A 14,946-nucleotide genomic window follows, 5' to 3' on the forward strand; every position below is an offset into this window, starting at 1 on the left:
ATATATATATATATATATATATATATATATATATATATATATATATATAACTGTTTGACCAGACCAGAAGTGTCAGAACATGTTATTATTAGCTAAATTTACAAACAACAACATTCTCCTAACCATGCTTTGTTCAATAAACAAGCATGTTTCTGAACCTAGGCATGCAGTGATGAGAGAGCAGACTGTCAATGTCGCGTATTTAACAAAAATTCGGATTAATATTTTATATAATAAGTATTTTTCAATCCATCAGACTTCATGAACTTTGGAAAATGGAGTTACTAGCTGTATGAAAAACTATTTTATGATGTCATTTTCCTTGCCAATATTATGGTTAAAAACATCTGTTAAGTATTGTTCTGTATGCATGATTTTTTTTTTCAAGGATGCATGTTTTACTTAAATAAAATTTACTGTTTAAGAAATTACTTTTCAGTGGTGATGTGTCTTGAAATTCTGTTACTGTTAAATAAAGATCAGTTGAACTTTACTTTAACAGATCTTTAAGTATATCAGTTTCAACAAGACGATGACACAGCTGTCTTCAACTCTTGGGCGCTGTGCTAAGGATCTGGCTGGCTTTGCAGTGATGTTCTTCATCATCTTCTTGGCCTTCACCCAACTGGGTTATCTCCTCTTTGGAACCCAAGTCCAGGACTTCAGCAACTTCCAGAACTCCTTGTTAGTACTTGTATTTTTTTTTCCTGTTTTCTGTTTCTTTTTATAACCTGTGCATCTATGTATGATATTTTCCCATACTGAAAAAGTTCAGATATGTGAGCCAATTTCATTAAAAAAGGGTGCATTTTAGGAAATAACCATGACTCCAGAATTTCCTAAAAGACTACAAAAGTTACAATCTTTTAATATCCATAAAGTTCTTATCTACTGGAATATTTTACACATTAATTTTTGTGAATCACTTAACAAAGTCAGTCATTTGGAGTGTCTGTCTCGGGTGTGGAGGTCAAGGGTTTGACCCTGGCTGAGTCATACCAAAGACATAATAATGGTACTAGCTGTTGCCTTGCTTAGTGCTCAGCATTAAGAGGTTAGTGTTAGGACTGGTCGGCCTGGTGTCAGGATAATGTGATTGTGTGGGACATCATGCTACATGTCTGTATCATGATGCCCCATTGCTTGACATTAATATAAAACTGTCACAATGCATACATTGTAGCGACATGACTGAAAAATTGTTAAAGCTACATTAAAAGTCTAAAGCATACACACTCTATCAACCACTTGCCATATGCAAAATCTTGTCCAGACTCCTGTAAAGGGAGGGAGGTCAAACATAATATGGTAGGTTGTGTATTCATGTGAAAAACAGGACAAAAAAGAAAGGGACAAAAAATATTTTTTTTTAATAAACATTGTCAGATGAATGAACATGTGTTATATTTAGTAAGTTGCCAAATATATTTACCTATGTTTGCATTTATAATATTTAAGCTATTTTGAAAATAAAAAACTTTTTTTCATTTATATATTTCTAACAATGTATTTTTATCTCTAATTTACTGAATTAGTGTCTACATTAACTAGAGCTGTTTTTATTTCTCTATTGTGTCAACAGCGTTCAGTTTTGATTGAATTTTTAAAGCAAATAAAACCATAGAAAATCTTTCACTTTATTTAAAACAAAACAATTTTTAAAAGATCTTGAAATAACCAAATGTTATCTTTTGTTGATCAATAAAAGTAGTTTGTGAATGAATGTTTCCAAAATGATAATATTATGAATTTTTTCTAAGTGATAATATTTAGAATTTTGCCTAAATGATAATATTTAGAATTTTTCCTAAGTGATAATATTTAGAATTTTGCCTTATCATATTATTTTTGAGTTAGTAATGGATACAATGTAGAACATGCATGGTATGCTTAGGGGTCAGAAATATAATGTTGTGTAATGGCATCACAAAATGTCAAGCATAAAGCACGTTATCATTGTTTATTTCAGTGACAAATTACCACACTGTTATTGGTATAATATGGACTAAAATTAAAAACTGATTGCTTCATTGTCAAAATTTTGAACCTTTTTATTTTATATTATGTAAGACTTTTCATAATTCTTTTGTTTGGTGTTTTTTAAATTTACTTACTTCTTGAAGATTGGAAAATACTGAATTGTTCTTGCATCTTTGCATGACAAAAGAAAGGTCACTATTACTAATAGCCAGATCTTGCTTATAAATTTATCATATTGACTGTCAGAGAAGGGAGTTGACATACAATATATACTTGCTCTCAGTTTGTCATTAACATGACTGTCAGAGAATGGAGTTAATTTACCATATATGTTTGCTTTCTGTTTGTCATTAACATGACTGTCAGAGAATGGAGTTAATTTACCATATATACTTGCTTTCTGTTTGTCATTAACAAGGCTGTCAGAGAATGGAGTAAATGTACCATATACACTCACTTATAAGTTGATCCCAGATGCAAACAACACAGACCCTGATTTGCCATTGTATGATGTGCCAGCAGATCAGGGTATGTTGTTTATCCTACTGCTGGTACATTATGCAGTGGCAGATCTGGATCTGTGCAGTTTGCAATTGGATTCAACTTACAAGTCAGTATGAATGGTAATAAAAAATAAATGATCTTATTCTATAAATAGAAGTATGATAATTTGCATTATCTTGACAGCTTCACCCTGTTCCGTATCATCCTGGGAGATTTTGACTTCCACCAGCTGGAAGAAGCCAACAGAGTTCTGGGACCAATCTTCTTCATGCTGTTCGTGTTCTTTGTGTTCTTCGTCCTGATCAACATGTTCCTGGCCATCATCAATGACACATATTCTGAGGTCAAGGGTGACATGGCTAACACCAAAAACGAATTTGAAATGGCAGACTACTTCAGGAAGGTATTACTCACTGAATAACATGTGATTTATCTTTATTTTCCATTTTAAGTGAAATAGTCCATAATGTGATTTCAGTGAAATAGTCTCTAATGTGATTTCAGTGAAATAGTCCATAATGTGATTTCAGTGAAATAGTTCATAATGTGATTTCAGTGAAATAGTCCATAATGTGATTTCAGTGAAAAAGACCATAATGTGATTTCAGTGAAATAGTCCATAATGTGATTCGGTGAAATAGTCCATAATGTAATTTCAGTGAAATAGTAAATAATTTTTATTTCAGTGAAATAGTTCATAATGTGATTTCAGTGAAATAGTCAGTACTATGATTTCAGTGAAATAGTAAATAATTGTGATTTCAGTGAAATAGTCCATGATGTGATTTCAGTGAAATAGTCATGATTGATTTCATTGGAATAGTCCAAAACATAATTTCATGGAAATAGTCCATAATGTGATTTCAGTGAAATAGTGAATAATTATGATTTAAGTGAAACAGTCCATGATGTGATTTCAGTGAAATAGTCAATGATTATGATTTCATTGAAATAGTCCATAATGATTTCAATGAAATCATAATTTTCTCTCATTTAAGGGACTATGTAAGTCAAGCTATAAACAACACTATATTTTCATCAGGCTTATTTTGGAATTGGAAACATTTATGACCCCTCCCAGACAGTTTGCAAGACACACACATATATATGTGTCTATTTACACATGTACAGCTTCATTTCTATTACTGGATATGAAATTTTGATAGGGAATTTTTCTTGATGAATATTGCAGGTTATATGTTGGTTTTTTCATTATGTCCCTCTTGTGACTTTATGAATATTGCAGGTTATATGTTGCTTTTTTCATTATGTCCCTCTTGTGACTTTATGAATATTGCAGGTTATATGTTGGTTTTTTCATTATGTCCCTCTTGTGACTTTATGAATTTATACATGTGACTGCCATTTAAAAATTTGTACAAATTATTCTTGAGAATTAATTATCCATGTTGTTTTAATCCTTTTTTGTAGGGCTATGAGAAGATGCTGGAGAAACTTAACTTCAAACGTGACAAGATCGTGGACATCCAGAAGGCTCTGCACTCTGCTGATATTAACAATGACAAGCAGGTTGACTTTGATGAATGGCGCCAGGACCTCAAGACGTAAGGCTTCTTATTAGGACACACTGTTTGAGGACGTGTTCTGATGTGGTGTACCACTTTTACAACTTTGGAACAGGGCAATTTGGGTCAGCTGTTAAAAAAGCTGCATTACCCTTAAATATTAACATAGTGGTCAGTAAGGAACACTTGGTAGAGGGTGGATCTGTATTTCAAAATCAACATCGATTCAATTATGAGCTTATTCATTTAATGCTGACAAGAAAGTATTTTAATTTATCTTCTCTGATACATTTTTTGCATGTTTCTCTTTTAATATTTATGTTGTTTTTTGTGTTCCTTTGTCCTGTTTTTTAAATGAATAGGCTTAATTTGTTTTATTGTTTTTTGTGCTGTTCTTTAAATGAATAGGCTTAATTTATAATATTTTTTTGTGGGTTCTCTTGTCCATTTTTTAAAAAATTAATAGGCTTAATTTGTTTTATTGCTTTTTGTTGGGGCTTTTTTGTCCTGCTTTTTTTAAAAAAAATTAATTTGTTTTATTGCTTTTTGTTGGTTTTTTTATCCTGTTTTTTAAATGAATAGGCTTAATTTGTTTTATAGCTTTTTGTTGGTTTTTTATCCTGTTTTTTAAATGAATGGTGTTAATTTGTTTTATTGCTTTTTGTTGTTTTTTCCTCCTGTTTTTTAAATGAATAGGTTTAATTTGTTTTATTGCTTTTTGTTATTTTTTTGTCCTGTTTTTTAAATGAACAGGCTTAATTTGTTTTATAGCTTTTTATTGGTTTTTTGTCCTGTTTTTTTTAAAGTGAACAGGCTTAATTTGTTTTAGTGCTTTTAGATACTGCAGATCACTTTTTTAAAACTAAGGAAACATTTCCAGTATTGTCATGATGGTCCTAATGTTATGATGTTCTTACATTATATTATGTCATGTAATACTGTTTTTACACTCAGGTATGTGCTGAAGGGCTTCAGGACCAGAATGACTTATTTAACATATTTTAATTTTGTTTTGAATAAAAATCAGTCTCTTTCATTACAAAAGCATCTTAATTTTGGAGTTCACGATAAATGCAGATACAATTTGTTTGCAAATTTTTATGTTAGGTGTGCCTCTGCTTGTTACTGGTAGTCACTAAATTCAACCCTTAATGCAGATATCTAGATCTTTAATTTTTCTGGATTCTGTATGTTTGAACTTTGTAATAATTTTCAATGCTACATGAAGTTCCAGATATCAAATAATGTGTCTATAATCCAGCAAAATATATAATGTTTTAAAGATTTTACATGTCCTACCATCATCTGTTATCTATATACTTTTTATAGAATTTTAACATCTTTATATTTTGTCCTTAGTGTTTACATTTATATAGAAGGGTTTATTTTCCTAATGTTTTTGTGCAATTCATTTTTATCTTTTTGAAATTTACCATTAGGTGCACTACATTGTCATTTTTTGGCTGAGGTGCCATAAATTCAAATGCATACATATATGCTAAGACAAGTTGTTTGAATAGACAACTATCAGACCATTAAACTGCTTTGAATAGACCACTGTCAGACCATTAAACTGCTTTGAATAGACAACTTTTAGACCATAAAATAGCTTTGAATAGACAACTGTCAGACCATAAAACTGCTTTGAAGACCCTAATCATTTTATAGTTTAAATGAAGGTTTTGTTCATGGACAACAGTAACAGACAGCTGACACTCTACCATTTGTAATTTCAGTTCTCTGAACAAGTGGTCAGTATTGATTACATGTAAATTTCACAGTTGTCTAAACAAGTGGTCAGTATTGATTACATGTAAATTTCACAAGTTCTTTCTCTGCATCTAAGTTTTATTTAATGGCAGATTTTCTCTAGGTAAGCTCATTTTGGATGTAGTCAGTTTGGTCTTTCATCATAGTGTAAAAAACATGTATTCTGTGATTGAACTCCAGAACCAGTCTAAGTGATTTAGTTCATTTCTATATTTGGAGGATGCCTCACAATTTTTGGACTTGTCAAGATCTTTTCAAGTAGTATTTGAAACAAAATATGTTATATTTTAAAATTTTCTGAGATGGGATAATTTTAATAGATATACATCATTTCAGTGATACATTTGGTTATCACAGACAATCTTTATCTTTTGAAATGGTCTTGCTATTAGCAGTTGCAGGCATTACTTTAATCTCGAGTCATAGTCATGGTTAGAGGTCATCTCTTAGCAATGAGACTTGTTGGCCTTGATAATCTGAGTCATGGTCATGGTTAGAGGTCATCTTTTAGCAATGAGACTTGTTGGCCTTGATAATCTGAGTCATGGTCAAAGGTCAGAGGTCATCTCTTAGCAGTGAGACTTGGCCTTGAGTCATGGTGATGGTTAGAGGTTATCTCTTAGCAATGAGACTTGTTGGCCTTGAGTCATGGTCATGGTTAGAGGTCATCTCTTAGCAATGAGACTTGTTGGCCTTGATAATCTGAGTCATGGTCATGGTTAGAGGTCATCTTCTATTAGTGATACTTGGGCTTTATTCTGTTGCATTTGAAACTACTTTATTTCCATTCAGACAGATTATGCAGCATAATTTTTCTTTGTTTTTAAAAAGAAACACCAAAACACAATTATTCAAGTGTTTGATGGCAGTCAAAAAATATAATGAAACCTAGTTCACCTTACTAGTCTCAGACTAGCATTGAACATTCTGGATGCATCAGTCTTGACAAAAGGTACATTAAGTTTCCAACCAGTATGTTCAGGAAAATGATAATTTTTAATTAGCACATAAATTATCAAGACAGAAAATTAACATTTTAATTTGTGATATTTATGTTAATGACAGTACCTCAGAGTTCTTGGTATTCTATGTCACTCTGACTTTATCATACTTTTCTGCATGCTATGAAATATATTGACATCACAAGCTCATAATTTCATGATGACATAACTAAACAAGGTTGCAGTTGATGGTAAAGTCTGAGGTAATATGATTGACAAGATATTTATTTAAAGTCTGTGTAATATGATTGACAAGATATTTATTTAAAGTCTGTGTAATATGATTGACAAGATATTTATTTTGACAGACGAGGTTATGCTGATGGTGAAATTGAAGCCTTGTTTGCTAAGTATGACATCGATGGTGACCGAATCCTAGATGAAGAAGAACAAAAGCGAATGATGACAGATTTGAATGACCAAAAGGTAAAACCCAATTGGATCACCTGCAAAACTTGTATATCTCAGCTTTGAAAATGATTCTTCATAGCACGTAGAAAATTTAACAAAAAAGTCTATCTGATGATTAAACTTTTAACTGTTGTATTATTTGAGTAGTTTCTTTTTACTTGGTGCACTCAAAGTTAGCACATATATGACTATAAACAAAATAGGCTGACAAAAAGCTTCGACTTTACATGGTACAAGATCAATGTTTTTTGTTCCAGTTTCCCATTTTCCAGGATACAAAATCAATGTGTCTAGTTTTCAGTTTGCCATTGTCCAGGGTACCAAGTCAGTGTGCTTAGTTTGCAATATGCCACTGTTCAGGGTACATAATCTGTGAGGCTGGTTGCCAGTTTGGCAGTCTCCAAGACACAAAATCATTGTGGCTAATTTTCACTAGTTTTCAGCATGCTAGTCCCTAACGTACAAAATCAATGTGGCTAGGTTTCAGCATTCCAGTCTGAAAGGTGCAAAATCATTATGGTTTTCAGTATTCCAGTGTGTAAGGTACAAAATCAGTAAGGCTAGTTTTCATTATTTCAGTTTCTAAGGTGCAAATTCAATGTGGCTAGTTTTCTGTATGCCAGTCTGTAAGGTACAAAATCATTGTGGCTAGTTTTAAGTATTCCATTCTCTAAGGTACAAAATCAGTGTTGCTAGTTTTCTGTATGCCAGTCTTTAAGGTACAACATCAATATAGCTAGTTTTCTGTATGCCAGTCTGTAAGGTACAAAATCAGCATGGCTAGTTTTCAGTATTCCAGTCTGGAAGGTACAAAATCAGTGTGGCTAGTTCTCTATATGCTAGTCTCTAAGGTACAAAGTCAGTGTGGTTAATTTTCTGTATGGCAGTCTGTAAGGTAAAACATCAGTGTGGCTAGTTTTCCATATGCCAGTCTGTAAGGTACACAATCAGTGTGGTTAGTTTTCTGTATGGCAGTCTCAAAGGTACAAAATCAGTGTGGCTACTCTTCAGTATTCCAGTTTCTAAGGTACAAGATCAATGTGGCTAGTTTTCTGTATGGCAGTTTGTAAGGTACAAAATCATTGTGGTTAGTTTTCTGTATGGCAGTCTCTAAGTTACAACATCAGTGTGGTTAGTTTTCTGTATGGCAATCTCTAAGATACACCATCAATGTGGTTAGTTTTCTGTATGCCAGTCTGTAAGGTAACAATTTCATTGCAGTTTTGTGTATGGCAGTCTCTATGGTACAAAATCAGTGTGGCTAGTTTTCTGTATGCAGTCTCTATGGTATAAAATCAGTGTGGTTTGTTTTCTGTATGGCAGTCTCTATGTTATAACATCACTGTGGCTAGTTTTCTGTATGGCAGTCTCTATGGTACAAAATAAGTGTGGTTTTCTGTATGGCAGTCTCTAAGCTACAACATCAGTGTGGCTAGTTTTCTGTATGCCAGTCTGTAAGGTACAATTTCAGTGTGGCTAGTTTTCTGTATGGCAGTCTCTGTGGTACAAAATCAGTGTGGCTAGTTTTCTGTATGGCAGCCTGTATGGTACAAAATCAGTGTGGCTAGTTTTCTGTATGGCAGTCTGTAAGGTACAATTTCAGTATGGTTAGTTTTCTGTATGTCAGTCTTTATGGTACAAAATCAGTGTGGCTAGTTTTCTGTATGGCAGTCTCTAAGTTACAACATCAATGTGGTTAGTTATCTGTATGCCAGTCTAAGGTACAGTTTCAGTTTGGTTAGTTTTCTGTATGGCAGTCTCTATGGTACAAAATTGGTGTGGTTAGTTTTCTGTATGGCAGTCTCTTTGGTACAAAATCAGTGTGGCTAGTTTTCTCTATGGCAGTCTCTATGGTACAACATCAATGTGGCTAGTTTTCTGTATGCCAGTCATCTAAGGTCCAATTTCAATGTGGTTAGTTTTCTGTATGACAGTCTCTAAATTATAACATCAATATGGTTAGTTTTCTATATGGCAGTCTCTAAGGTGCAAAATCAGTGTGGCCAGTTTTCAGCATTCCAGTCCCCAAATAAATATTCCTAAGATATTTTAAAACTGATTGGTTCATTCACCCATATTTGAAAAATTAGTATAGTGTGTGGAGTGCCATCTGGGCACTCCTATTAATAAATAGGTAACATAAGGTACATGCATATTGCAGTCATATAATTATTTTAAGCTGGTGTTAAGGGAGTAGTGTTTGAAACCCGTGTGTATAATAGGTTTGAAAATAATCGTAATAAAGCAGAGATACTGCTATTTAAGTAAAATATGTATGGTATTTATCTGGAGTTTTGGGGCATATACTAAAATCTGGCTGATAATCATTTTACAAAATAAAGTGAAAAGTGAAGTCCATAAAAGATAACTCCCATTATGATATTTATCTATGTCTACAGTGTTAGCGTATCATTATGATATTTGTATCTGTCCACAGTGTTTGCTTATCAGTATATTTGTCTCTGTCTACAGTGTTAGATTATCAGCATGATATTTGTCTCTGTCTACAGTGTTAGCTTATCAGTATGATATTTGTCTCTGTCTACAGTGTTAGCTTATCAGTATGATATTTGTCTCTGTCTACAGTGTTAGATTATCAGTATGATATATGTCTCTGTCTACAGTGTTAGCTTATCAGTATGATATTTGTCTCTGTCTACAGTGTTAGATTATCAGTATGATATATGTCTATGGCTACAGTGTTAGCTTATCAATATGATATTTGTCTCTGTCTACAGTGTTTGCTTATCAGTATTTGCCTATGTCTACAGTGTTCGCTTATCAGTATGATATTTGTCTCTGTCCACAGTGTTAGCTTATCAGTATGATATTTGTCTCTGTCCACAGTGTTAGCTTATCAGTACATTTGTCTCTGTCCACAGTGTTATCTTATCACTATGATGTTTGTCTATGTCTACTGTGTTAGCTTGTCAGTATGATATTTATCTATGTCTACAGTGTTAGCTTATCATTATGATATTTGTTTCTGTCTACAGTGTTAGCTTGTCAGTGTGATATTTGTCTATGTCTGCAGTGTTAGCTTATCAGTATGATATTTGTCTCTGTCTACAGTGTTAGCTTATCAGTATGATATTTGTCTATGTCAACAGTGTTAGCTTATCGGTATGATATTTGTCTATGTCAACAATGTTAGCTTATCAGTATATTTGTCTCTGTCCACAGTGTTAGCTTATCAGTAGGATATTTGTCTCTGTCTACAGTGTTAGCTTATCAGTATGATATATGTCCTTGTCTGCACTGTTAGCTTATCAGTATATAACATATTTTTAGTTCAAATTAATTAAAGAACATTTCTGTTATAATGCTTACCTGACAAATTACATTAGGGATAACTTTCATTGCTACCTCTGAATCCAGCTCTCCTAGAAAGACAGAAAATCTCTCTCTGCACACACACACACAGGGTAGTAAGTCTTAAGATTATCTCCCCTTTCTACCCACTAGGTGGCTAGTGGTATATCTGGTCTAAACCAGATTTACTTTTGCTGCAATGTGATAAGACAACCCAGTTAAATTATATTAGATTTAATCATCCACATTTATTTGTCAGTGGTACAGTTAAATCAAAATGTTGTTTTACACAGTATTTTGTAAAATCCAGTGAATTTATTAATATCTTTACAATTAGCATAACATTCTTATTGTCTCTTGATTTTTATCAGTAACTTTCAAGTTCACTGGAGAAATTTTGGGTGCTGAACTTACCACCTGTTACACTTCACAGCTGTTTCAATTATTATTATTATATGGCATAGTGCTAGATGTTAATTTAAATTGCTCGAACAGTTCTGATTACAAAAGATGTTGCTGGTTGAGAAACTTTCCTGAGCAAGTACCTGGCATTGTACAGTAGCATATTCTCAATATGGGTAGCCTCATTTACCTAATTTTGATTCGGTCTGCCGAACAGGCGTTCACTGGAATGACCTGACCACAGCTGCAGCGTATTTGGTTAGTATATAAATAACACTGTAAAGACGTGGTTCTTGGGACAATGGATATCATATCTAAAACTTGAAGGAATTGTTTATTCAGTGGTATTTATTGATCATGGAATATAACATTGCCCATGTACACAAGTAAGATCACAATTGTCAGGTAACTAAACAACAGAGATTACAATCATCCTGTAACCTCTCTACGTCCCACTCTTGTTCTGGGGCATATTTTAATGGATCATAAGGTACAAGAAGGAAACTGCAATGGAATACCTTTGTCATGGTTATTCATTTTCTAGCTTGTCTGTTCTAATGCACATGTATGTAATCAAATTTTATCATATATTACTAGTTCATGCTGCTTTAGCACAATTATGTATGATGAACTTGAATTTAATACTGAAAACCATATTTGAAAATCCTGTGTCGGGTCCAATATTGTTTTGTACTCAATCTCTTCAACAAAATGAAAATTATTTTTGCACATCATTATTTCGTACTTTTGGAATAACATTTTTTAACACATGAAAAATTAAATGGCATATGATTAAGTGATTTGAATGACAAAAACCATAATATAAGTCGATTTGGTGTATAAGTCGAAGTCCAGATTTTCTGGTTTATTAATTATACACTTAAAGGCCGGCAAATACGGTAATGTTTGCTGGAGAAAACTAATATTTTAGTAAACGGTTTTTCCTGTAATGCTAACCTGGTTACATTACAAATAATACTCACATGCTCTCCCAGAATGTGAGCATCCATTAAGGTGTCACTTGAGTAAAATGGCTTAAACCAAATATCTAAGTAGCCATCTAGTGGGTAGAGAGGGGAGTTAACCTGTAAGAGTTGCTTCTCTTGTCAGTATAATTGTGTGATCAGGTAAGTATTATAGGGAAATCATAATTCACCAAAGAATTTGCATTCCTTTAATTTAAATGGTGTTTGCAATTTAACAAAGTTAAATTCAGTTTCATTAGGGTTAGCTGGGACTTTCATTTATCCCAGAACAGGAAATCATTGGCTATTAAAATTATGCTTAGACTTATTATATTGTTAGAGATAATAAATTTGACATGTTTGTACAATAATTTCAGAAATAGATGTACACAAGTTATTACATAAGTCAATTCAATTTAAGATTAATGTGGCTGGTTGTGATATCCAGTTAAACTTCTAAGTGTGTTCTGTTTTTTGTCTAATTTGGTTATTAAAAATATCTCTCCAGTTTACTGATTTAATTCCTTAACTAAGCATAAGTACAGATTTATTTTTCTGTTTACATTGCTTAACTTTGAAGTTATAATTAAGAAAATATTAGAAAGTATATTTGATCACCAACTTACCAATATAATCATTTTTGCAGTCTGCACTGAATAAAGAGTATGATGAGTTGGAAAAGGTGCAACAACCAGAAACAACTCACAGATCAACAAGTAGAGTCAGTTTTAATGAGGATAGTGGAGAAGACAGTGATGATGATGAAAGCCGTACAAAATCATCCCGATCAGGGCCAGCGCAGAGTGTGTCATATGAAGAATTCACAGTTTTATCCAGAAGAGTTGACAGAATGGAACACTCTATTGGCAGTATCGTGTCAAAAATAGATGCAGTTTTGGTCAAATTAGAAGCTATGGAAAAAGCTAAATTAAAACGAAGAGAAACTATGGGAAAAATATTGGATAGTATAACAGAGGTATAGCATTTACAATATTCACTTAGTATACTCAGACTTGTTTCTAATTAAAAATGTGCTCAATTTGGAAGGTAGTTATGAAACAGTTCAATAATCTGTATAACATGCTTCAGGAATTCAGACACTCGCATCTTATTTTCACCCGAATGTGAAATTGGGTGATATCTTTATTAAAATTGTGAAATTGAGTGATATAGTTATTAAATTGTGATATTGGGTGATATGGTTAATAAATTGTGATATTGGGTGATATGGTTAATAAATTGTGATATTGGGTGATATGGTTATTAAATTGTGATATTGGGTGATATGGTTATTAAATTGTGATATTGGGTGATATGGTTATTAAATTGTGATATTGGGTGATATGGTTAATAAATTGTGATATTGGGTGATATGGTTATTAAATTGTGATATTGGGTGATATGGTTATTAAATTGTGATATTGGGTGATATGGTTATTAAAATTGAAATTGGGTGATATCATTATTAAAATTGTGAAACTGATTAATATAGTTATTCAGATTGTGAAATTGGGTGATATCATTATTAAAATTGTAAAATTGGGTGATATTGTTATTAAAATTGTGATATTGGGTGATATTGTTATTAAAATTGAAATTGGGTGATATAGTTATTCAAATTGTGAAATTGGGTGTCATGGTTATTAAAATTGAAATTGGGTGATATCGTTATTAATATTGTGAAAATGGGCGATATGGTTATTAAAATTGAAATTGGGTGATATCGTTATTAATAGTGAAATTGGGTGATATCGTTATTAATATTGTGAAATTGGGTGATATGGTTATTAAAATTAAAAGCCTTTATTATCCGCTTGCATATTAATGGCTGTGAATGGAATAAGGTAGATATGTCCCAGTTGTATTTTCCTGATACTTCAGTCTATGATTTTGCTTGAGTCACATTTGGGTAAATGCATAGGACACATGCATTGCAAGTAATGAGGTAAATGCATAGGACACATGCATTGCAAGTAATGAGGTAAATGTGGATTGGACACTTATACTACAAGTAATGAGGTAAATATATTGAACACTTAAGCTACAAGTAATGAGGTAAATGTGGATTGGACACTTAAGCTACAAGTAATGAGGTAAATGCATAGGACACATGCATTGCAAGTAATGAGGTAAATGTGGATTGGACACTTATACTACAAGTAATGAGGTAAATATATTGGACACTTAAGCTACAAGTAATGAGGTAAATGTGGATTGGACACTTAAGCTACAAGTAATGAGGTAAATGTGAATGTGGATTGGACACTTAAGCTACAAGTAATGAGGTAAATGCATAGGACACATGCATTGCAAGTAATGAGGTAAATGTGGATTGGACACTTATACTACAAGTAATGAGGTAAATATATTGGACACTTAAGCTTCAAGTAATGAGGTAAATATATTGGACACTTGCACCACAGGTAATGAGGTAAATGTGTATCGGACACATGCTACAATTAATGAGGTAGATATATTGGACACATTACAATTAATGAGGTAAATGTATGGGACACTTATACTACAAATAATGAGGTAAATGTGTATTGGACACATATTGCAAGCAATGAGTTGTTGTTTCTTAAAATCTTGACTAAAACTGAGATGTCAATTGAAAAGTGGGTCACTGTTTCTTGTAACATTGTCAAAAGGTATTTAATAGATGCATCTAGGATAGTTTTTAAAAAAAAATCTGTTGAAATTTTTGTTTCATTCTGATATATGATTTCATCATTTGTTCATTCCATTTTTTCTCCTCTTTTTTTCACATTTTTCATACAAGCACTGGTTCAGACATAATACAATATTGTCATGGTTAACAGTAGTGTCATTCAGCATAGATGTACGATGGTTCCCTCGCATCTGCGGGAGGTCACAGATTTGAACCCCAGCCGAGTCATACCCTACTGGTGTCAAGATAATATGACTGGGTGGGACATTATGCTTCATGTCTGTGGCATGATGCCTCAGTGCTAAACATCACTATAAACTGTCATTCTGCAGACATCGTAGCGATATGACTGAATTTTTAAAAAAGTTATGTTATAAATCTAAATCACACACACACACACACTC

General features: G+C 32.7%; 1 protein-coding gene across 4 annotated transcripts in view; it reads left to right on the forward strand.

Moving 5' to 3' along the window:
- LOC149802481 (polycystin-2-like) overlaps positions 1–14,946 on the forward strand; it is a 90,901-nt gene that overhangs the window by 43,835 nt on the left and 32,120 nt on the right. For all 4 annotated transcript variants that reach the window (XR_016420035.1, XM_089951719.1, XM_089951720.1 and 1 more), the window contains exons 8-12: positions 503–684; positions 2,668–2,887; positions 3,916–4,049; positions 7,090–7,207; positions 12,518–12,847. Coding sequence is in view for 3 of the 4 variants with exons in the window: in XM_089951719.1 (XP_089807845.1) it covers positions 503–684; positions 2,668–2,887; positions 3,916–4,049; positions 7,090–7,207; positions 12,518–12,847 (984 nt within the window). In the remaining variant the exon portion in view is untranslated. The remainder of the gene's footprint in view (positions 1–502; positions 685–2,667; positions 2,888–3,915; positions 4,050–7,089; positions 7,208–12,517; positions 12,848–14,946) is intronic.

Source organism: Sinohyriopsis cumingii, chromosome 3 (assembly GCF_028554795.1).
Source record: "Sinohyriopsis cumingii isolate HCF-2022 chromosome 3, ASM2855479v2, whole genome shotgun sequence".
NCBI classification, from domain to species: domain Eukaryota; kingdom Metazoa; phylum Mollusca; class Bivalvia; order Unionida; family Unionidae; genus Sinohyriopsis; species Sinohyriopsis cumingii.